The sequence below is a fragment of the Chaetodon auriga genome, chromosome 20 (assembly GCF_051107435.1).
Source record: "Chaetodon auriga isolate fChaAug3 chromosome 20, fChaAug3.hap1, whole genome shotgun sequence".
NCBI lineage: Eukaryota > Metazoa > Chordata > Actinopteri > Chaetodontiformes > Chaetodontidae > Chaetodon > Chaetodon auriga.
In genome coordinates, this window is record NC_135093.1 from 16,396,910 (window position 1) to 16,406,332 (window position 9,423).

A 9,423-nucleotide genomic window follows, 5' to 3' on the forward strand; every position below is an offset into this window, starting at 1 on the left:
GTACTTCCTTCACCTCTGCGTTTGCCCAGTCTGCTGTGTGTGGGTTGCCAGGTCAGATTAGTGGTAGTCTGTTTCTTCTCAAGGAGTTGAAAGCCAATCTTATTTACTTTGTATGTCTATTAAGCCTCTATAGCAGTGCTTTCTTTACTTAAGTGTCCTGCACTAACTTGGTTTGTGATTTATCTGTCTCCATAAATTCCTTTTAGACCTCAGCTATAGAATTAAAGAGAACTGTTATGCATGTACATTTGTGCATGGTGTGTAGATTTTTATCCATGTTTCTCTAATTGATCCATGTGTTTTAAGACCTCGGTGGAGAGTTGTGTAATCGACAAGCAGATTACTTGTGCTGGGGTGTCTCCAATGAGACAAACCAAAACATGGACACACTGCAGTCTGTGCCAACACACGCCCAGACGAGCATTTTCTAAGATCCCAAGCAGCTGTCTGAGACACACGAGGCGAAGTTCACAGCGAAAACTTAGTGAAAGAGGGCTCTCAAAATAACCGCCCTACTTATTCCACTTTGTACTGACACCAGCGAAGAGCAGACAGACAGACTGAGGGAGAATGAGCACAGAATAGTCTTTGCCCTATATAATGGAAATAATAAACACATTTTCACACAGGTCTGTGAATACAGTAGTAAGTTTTATTCAAACTATATCTTACTGACAAAAAACAGTGTCACAGTGATTTGACAAAAAAAAACGAAAGTGCTTGCGAACTCAATCAGACTAGTTTCTCTCACAGTAAAGAAACCGAACAGATACAGTGTGTTACTATGACGTTAAGCCACACTCACAGCGAGAAATCAAAGATGCATAGGAGACCTGACGATGCCTCTCTGAAGGCTCCAGCCGTGTTACTGCATGATGAAACTGAATCAACACATTCTACGCAAAGGTTACGACAAACGGTACAGAACATGCCGATTTCCAAAACAACAAGGCTGCTTGTTATTTTGAACATCACATCGTTACTAAAAATTTGACAAGGATTATGTAGAAATTAGAAACTTGTCGTCGGAAAGGTTGAAGGGGTTTTTTTTTGTTGTTGTTGTTCCTGTCAGTGATGACGTGACAGTAGCAAAGGGATATTAACAGGCTAGTATCATTAGAGTGAGGTGTGCAGTGTATTCAAATAGGCTTACATTTGCACAAATACTTAGAAATGCAGCTTTTAATTACCAAACACCTGATGATTTCATAGTTACAAATGAAAATAAATAAGTCAATAAATAAATAGTCTTTTTAAAATTACATCAGGAAGCTTTTGTTGCTGTTTTTTTTTTTCCACAGTCATTTGCCATGATGTATGAAACTTGCTAGACTCCCCCATGTCCACCCTCCACCTAAAAAATCAGCAGTTCATCCTCGTCTTTCAAATCCCACGCGGTGACTGGCATCTTCTTTCTGGAAATGATCTTTGAAACTTTATCTTTTAAATCATAAAGTTTATAAATGATTACAAGAAATAGTTCAGCAACTCACATTTTTTCGTGAGTTAGATGAAAAGAGGAATATTTTCATGTTAGCATGCTAAATATGAAGCTACAGCAGCCGCTTAGCTTAGCTTAGCTTAGCCTGAGGACTGTGTGGCCTTTACACTTCAGTCTTTGTATGAATTAAAATAATGTTATATAACGTGTTTCAGAGGTGCTCTTTGGCAGATTTTTTTTTACCTTCACACAGAGTCAGGCTAGCTGTCTCCCTGTTTTCAGTCTTTATGCTCAGTTACGCTAACGGCTGCTGGTGGTAGCTTCATATTTAGCATGGAAGTTCCCATCTACCTCTTAGCAAGAAAGCAAATAAGCATATTTCCCAAAGACTCAAACCATTTCTTTAACATTATCAAGTTAAACTGACAACCCATTGGATGGGAACTGCTGTGTTCCTTCTTACACATGCTTTAGACATTTCAAATCAAGCTGCATCGCTGCCCAAGCACATCTTTATTTAATCACTCCATCCTCTGCCCATTCCCTGACCTTCCTCCCTCTCCTTTCCCCAGTTTCCTTCCCTAAACCCAAACCCTCTGGCCTGGTTTCCCAGTGGCAGGCCCAAATAACATCCAGCTACTGTCTCTACCACCAAAACTTAAGACCGTCATAGGAGCTGGCTACAATAATACTGGATTTCTACATTTGCCAAGTATACAAAATACAGTAGTGCTACAATATTAAGAAGGAAAATAATTCCTTAAATGTGGAGCTTGTCACAGCTCCTGAGGCCGGAACACATTAAGAGTTATTTGGATCTTTGTCAAACTTGCTTTCCACTGTAAGTGCATTCATTGTTTTCATTTGGCAGCCATGCACTAGCAGGGTTTTGTGGTACGTCACACCACCTTGTAAATGTTGAAAGGCAGCGAGACGAGACGGCCGATCTGAGCAGCTGTGCCTTTCACATTAAGCTGAGCCTGGTCATTAACAAGAGAAACAAATGTCATTTCCTTTTCCTTTTGATTCGATGTTCTACTGTGAGGCAGCCATCTCCATCTCTTGTTGTAAACACAGACACAATATGGCTAAACTGTCCAGTTATCAATCAAATGTTTGTCACATGACTTTTGGCAGTGATGGCACATTATTTACATCAGTTGGTTGCTTAGTTGTAAAAAATAAGAGCAGGACTCCACTGAGCTGGTCCCTCGAAGCTTAAACTCTCCTGCAGTGTGACCACGGAGCGGCAAGAAAGCTAAACTGGGTCAAATTTCTCAAAATGTGATTCGGCCTCTTCAACATCCCAACTCATTGAAGACATTGCTTCCCGTACAACCACTATTTTCCCAACTAAAATATATTCCCTGGGTCAAAAATAAAATGCGGGCACGAAGCCCTGGACCCTAAACTTCAAACCCTAAATCAAAACAGTCAAACGATGAAACCACGACCTCCAAAGAAAAACATTCAAACGTATACATTCAAAGCTTAATTTCAAATGCTAACCTTGATACTCAAACAACCTTCCATAACCAGGTCACCTCTGGCCGAACTCTGCGGTACGCCAAGCTCCGATCCCTCCTCCCCAGACCTGGTCCCAAACCTCACACCCGGAAAACATAAAACCTAAAATAAAATCCAAATCCCCCATTGCCTTTGCTGCCTCGTAGCCTGGAGTGCTGGTCTAGGAGCTGATGATCTGACCTGACCAGGTCTCGTGTTTGGTGCCTGGATTCAGATGGGTGATCATCACGTCGACAGCCTGGATCTTCTGGTTCTTGGGTGGGATGGGGCACACCTTGTACGTGACCTCGTCCCCTTCCATAGGCACGTACTCTCCCTCAATGCTGTCCGGGAAACACAAAGAAAAAGACACATTCAACAAAGTATTGTGAATTCTGTCATCATTAGAATAAATTTTATTTTTTTACTACAATGAGTCGGACAAACTGAACTGAACCCTCTAGGTAGGAGATGGGATTGCTCCATTGATAACCTCGGCATCCACACAACCCAAGGCATCTCCTTGCTGCTACCAGCCCCCAAACAGCTACCCCAGCAATTTAGTGCTGCACTTCCATAAAGCTGGGGGCCTTGGTAGAGACCCTCCTTGTCTGGGAAAAACACCACACTATCAATCTGGAACGCTGTGTTTTCTTTTGTAGTCTCTAGGGCCAACTGAGGTAACCCTGATGACATAACTATGACATAATCAGGGGTTATTTTTTCAGTCCCACTGCAAGTAGGAAACTGATCTTGTAAGTGGTCTCATGTTCAAATTTAATGGCGTGCTCCTTTAGTATAAATACTTGCATATCCATGATCTGTTGTCTGAATTCCGTCCTGCATATTTTGTTATATGAAAGTATAAAGTCTTCCAGGATGGTCAACCTTAGTCCATATGTGAACAGTTTTAAGGTGATCACCACAAATTAATTAAAAGATGCAGACGGAGAATCAAATTCTTCAAATAAAGATCTGTCTAACAGCATTGTATTGTGTTCATAAGCTGTCTTGTTTCATCTTTTAGCCAAGTTCATCTGAATGCTGTACATCCACTGGTTCTGAGGGAAGGTGTGAGGTTCTCACATCCCTGGAAATGAGGTCAGAAATGTCATAATATGTGTGAGTTCAAAGGTCAAGTCTTGCAGTCTCGTAGAAGCAGGTCTACTCCCACAAACCTTCTGATGTCAGGAAACCCCTGACAGTGCAGACGAAAGAACTTGACTCACTCAGAGATGTGGACAAAGATGTCCTCTCCTCCGTGAGAGGGGCGTATGAATCCATGACCCTGAGATCTGGAGAAGTTTTTACACACCCCTTTAAATACTGGACCTGATCTGGCTCGCACTGTCCTGCAGAGAAAGAGAGACATGGACAGAAACAGAGGGAGAAAGAAATCATTACCGCAGTTATTCAGAGACAGTATTCTGAAGCTTTGTATCACCTCAAATGGAACGAAATGGCGAAACAGATTTAGAATTAAACTAAAAGCTGCCGAGACTCTGGAAAAACGTGTTATAGACTCACGCTGAGTATGTGCGGGTACGTTTGGTGGGCAGTGGGCTGGGCAGCTCTCCAGGCTGTGGCGGTTTCCTCTCCCTCTCCCAAACCCGGCTGCCCTCCCTCAGGAAGGGGAAGGAGAGCTGCAGGGGGGTCCGGGGGGAGGTGAGAGGCAGCGGAGGGTCTGCCGGCGAGGAGGCATCAGGCTCTGACATCTTGACGGGTTACAGGTTGTTTTTTTTTTTTGTTATTTTTCTTTATCAGGTCTCCTCTGATGGCGCACAAGGAAGGAGAGGAAGGAGGGTTACACCTCCTGCATGGCAAGAGTGTGTGTGTGACGGCGAGGAGGTGGAGGAGTGGAGCACCAGCACCCTGCAGTAAAGGAGAAAGAAAGGTTTCAGCACCTATCAAAGGTAAACAAAGACATACAGGCATGTGATGTGACCTTCAAACATTATTTTATGACGACTGATCCTCAAAGTTTTCCTGTACGAGGCTGACGATCACACTGCTGACTCAGCTGAAGGTTTCGTAAATAGAAAAGGGTAAACAAGCTCTCTCCGATTAAAACGAGAGGTTTAGATTAGAGTTAGATATCAACTTTTTCCCCACTTAGGCAAACACATTTGTAGTGGCTGTCCACGGAAAACTCCAAGTATGGCGACGTGGAAACTTCCAGATAAACAGGAGGATTAAATGCTCCTTTATTAGTTCAGAACAATCTTTTACATCTTAACATAAATAAATCATTAAAAAATAAAGGAGATTCATTATTGACAGCTCAGTGTCATAGCAGCCGTAAAAAAAACCCCAGCACTGATAATGACTGACATATTGTGGGCTCCTAACTGATTATCTCAAGAGTCTTCCTCATATTACAACATGTCCTCTGACTGCTTTGCATACTGGGCCTTAGAGGCTCTTATGAAATGGATTTCTCTCTGTGTTAACGTTGGTGCTAAATAGTGAGTCTAGATTAAAGATGCCCATGATCTTTGACTTTGAGGCACTGACACTGTTTTTGAATGGAAAGGTTTCCAGTCAGACTCCACTGAGTTTAAGCTGACTATAAGCTATAGGAAAGAATCATAAAACAACATAACGGACCCTGACAGCGGCTCTGGAAATGACCAATGATTTTTCTATCAGTGTTAAAGTGGATCCTTCCTTGGTTGTAGATATAAAAGAGGGTATGCGACGTCTGGATGCTGCTGGGAACAAAATGAGAAAAACCAATTTGATTACCGAGCGCCTGACTGTAATCTCGCTGCCTTTGAGAAAGTCCCAAGATGATGTAAATAACAAACCTGCCCCGGAGGGCCTCGGCTCAGCTCGTCACACTCTATTATATTAAAATCCCCACTCGTGCAAGACAGACGTCCATTACAGGATTGCTCCTTCCGGTGTGCACTCAAACAACAAGCTGCTCCCTGAACCGTTTCAGACAGTCACTTTAGGACGAATGAGCTCGGTCACCATGCCATGACACAAACCCAATTATCATTCTGTAACTGGGGGTCGTGACGTGTGCGTCATTATGAGACTCATTGTTCTGACACTCACAACAAACACAAAGGGCTGCAGGGCATAGCTCTGCACAAGCTCAACGCTTCCACTCAAACCTGGTGGATGTGCTGCTGGCGCTATCAGCTGCCACCTCCCACTGAATGAAGGTATTGATGCAACATCTGCAGGCTGAATGCTTGACAGGCACTGATGAGTTCAGTGTGTGTCAGGCTGCGTTCAATATCACACTCGGCCTCTCTCGCTGTCAGTCTAAATATAGCAGTTTGTGTGTGGTTCGATGGGAGCAGTTTTTTTTTTTACACTGGACAGCGTGTATTGGGATGTATACACACACATACATATAGAGGTGCAAACCATCATTTCAGTGAAGGAGTGTGTGTGTGTGTGTGTGTGTGTGTGTGTGTGTGTTTGACCACAGACATATCAGGGTTGTTCAGCTTTCAATTGTGCCATAACAATTTTTACTGCATTTAAAGAAGTTAGCATCAGTGTTCTTGAGGTAATGTAACTTGAGGTTTAATGCTAACATGAGCACGTGTTCCTTTAGCCTCTGTGGAAGCGGGAAGTCATCATTCCACCTGCTAACGGCTCTGTGAGACTGTACCAGTCACGGCTGCGCTTTGAGCTGAATGCTAATATCAGCATGCTAACATGCTCACGATGACAGCGCTAACGTGCTGATGCTAAGAAAGTATCATGTTCATCATCAGAGTTTAGCGTGTTAGCATGCTAACATTTCTCCTGGGCAGCCTCAGTCAGCTGCTGGGACAGCAGCATATCTGCTCACAGGTCTAGCTGAAGTGATTTTGTTGATGATGATGTTCATATTTATTGTCTTGTTATTGGTAAGATGATGTCACCTGGTGACCTGCCACACCTGCATGTTTTCAACCTTCACATCAAGGACCACAGTGATTTAATACCTCCATCTCATACTGTCAAATAAACTTAAAGGTACAGCATACAGGAGTTGTGGGTCGCTGTTTGTAAACAGTTTTCGCTGCTGTGTCCACCATTTTCAGAGATTCCTCTCAAGTGCACCCTGTTTATGGTCTGGCACCTCATCGCTACCTGTTTACAAAGGCCTGACCTCGCCTGTGCTGTTATGCGCTGGGGTTTGGGGGACCTCCTTTGAATGGATTGCAAGATTTTTATCCTTCCAGAAGCATATTTTCCCAATTAAATGGATTCAAAAAGAGACTTAGCAGGTCAGGCATGACCACAATTCCAAAGAGTGAAAGGTCTCCAGCATCATGGCAGGAGTGGCTTTAACCTCCACTGCTTAGGAAAAAGGCCCTGCACTTGGCTGATGAGCGAGGCTTTTCATCCCTCGGTCATATGCGGAGAGTGTTGATGCAGCGATGATTAACACACGTATCCATCGTCACGGTGGCACAGGGGGAGGCTGACACTGCGGCTGATGGATGACACGGCATGAATATGTAGCCTAAATAATTCAGCAACTTGACCGGCTGAGCTCCTCTTTCATTGGCCCTCTTTTTTAGGCAGGCCAGCAAGTGGACGCCTTTAATTCTCTGCAGTGCCTCAGTGTGAGATGAGTTGATGAAACATTTAATCAGGAGGAGCCACACTGGACCGGAGGAAGGACGAGAGCTGGAGGAGCACAGAAAAGACAGACAAAAGGCCAAGAGCACCTCCCTGTGAAACCAGGGCACTGTGGCTGTCTGTACTCCTCTGCATCAGCATGGCAGACACGTCAACTGCCCTGCACACACACACACACACACACACACACACAGAAGGAGCCAATCTTTAAACTTTACATTAACCTTTTAAAGGGCCACACAGCCTGTTTTAGGGTATACTTCATTTGAATGTGAGGCTGGCAGAGCCTAAATAATTCACTCCACAATAAAAGCCCTCCAGGCGGCTGTTTCCAGAACATTCTCACACTGTGGCAGCTTGAGACAAGGGGGCGAAAGGATGCTTCACTGGTGGCCCCAAAAAAAAAAAAATTAAAAATGTGACACCAAAATGCGTCGCGGTAGAAAACAAAGCACGACTGAGATTGAAAATCTGAGCTCTGAGCTGAAGACATTTTATCACAGTGCTGCCGTGAAGCGACGCCGTCCGCCCGCCACAGAGAAGAATGGGCTCGGATGCGAGGGAGCCACGCTACAAATCACACAGAAACCCGATCGATTACGCGATCACTCACCGTCAAAGCGCCGATCAGCTGTCGGTCAGACGATCGGCGATGCGGCCCCCGTGTTTTGAGGCGATACGAGGCGATTATGTCATAAAAGCCGGTGAGAGCAGCGGGGACATGTGGTGAATAAGTCAGGGGATCTTGGTATGGATGCGGCGCACACAGGCGGGATGAAAAGGCAGCAAATGAAAAGGAGGCAGCGGGGATGGGGCGGGGGGACGGCGGCAGGGGGTTACTGTGCTAAAAACAACAGAGGGCTTCAGCGCACTACAGTCAACTCTTTGTGTCCTCCGTGGACGGACACATTTCTTAATGTTGTCTTTTTAGCACAGTGGTGAGATTAATTGGATGTTGAATGGACTGGGCCAGGGCGTCTTTCTATTGGATACAACTATCACATAATGCACGCGCAGGTATTGCATGCACGCTGAATATTCTTTAAATATAATACGGATAAATCTACTTATAAGTGATGGATTTCTCACTTTTTACAGAGGATATAGACTGTGCCATTTCTTTTTAAACCCCGTCCTTTGCTTCCCTGTGTTGCTCCAGTTTTATTAACATTATCGTCTAATTCATCCTGTCACATCTTGGCGTAAAGTGATTTTGACTTTGTTTCCTTTCAAACAGTAGTTATTGTATTGCAGGCTGTGTGTGTGGCAGCTTTGAATCTGAAAATGTAGGCCTATACTGGCATTTATCCCCATTTCCCACAAACTCTCCCATTCACTGTTAGTGGGCCACTTCCTTCCATGACGTGTCTGATGACATCATTTAGAGTAAATGACAGTGGACAGCACCGTGTGCTTCCTCACACACTCACTGACCACTTCATCTGTACTGCAGTTCAATACAACGGCCCATTTAACTTTTTTTTTTGAAGGAAACCATAACAGATGCAAATTATTTTTTGAGATCTTAAAACAAGTCTGGAGGACTTCTTTAAACAAAGTCTACTAACTGATGTTATTGCTCTATGTTAAGGTATATTGATAGTATTGTTGCTCTACAGCCTGTTGCAGTTATCAATTTTTTTATCTTCTCCAAGAGGAAACTGGAAATTCCTCCATATAAATTGTTTCCGGGCCCTCAGAGCTGCTTCTTGTTTGTGACATTTCAGTTACCGCTTTGTCAGAAAGAGACCTTTTTTTGGCACATTGAAAGTGTCCTATTGCAGAGGGATGACAGTATTCTTAAAAGGCTACTTTGGACCATGATAATGAATAGAGGGGAGGCACATGTAGAAATGCACAGCTCAAGCACTCTTTAGACTGGC

The 9,423-nt window shown here is 43.9% G+C and overlaps 1 protein-coding gene across 1 annotated transcript; it reads right to left on the reverse strand.

The window, feature by feature from the left end:
* Window positions 1-632: 632 nt before the first annotated feature.
* Window positions 633-8,425, reverse strand: csdc2a (cold shock domain containing C2, RNA binding a). Its single transcript, XM_076760209.1, has 4 exons — window positions 8,154-8,425; window positions 4,475-4,819; window positions 4,177-4,299; window positions 633-3,291 (listed from the first exon to the last, which is right to left on the reverse strand). The coding sequence occupies exons 2-4, from the start codon at window positions 4,660-4,662 to the stop codon at window positions 3,129-3,131; spliced, it is 474 nt and encodes a 157-aa protein (XP_076616324.1). The 5' UTR covers window positions 4,663-4,819; window positions 8,154-8,425; the 3' UTR covers window positions 633-3,128.
* Between the last annotated feature and the right edge of the window lie 998 nt (window positions 8,426-9,423).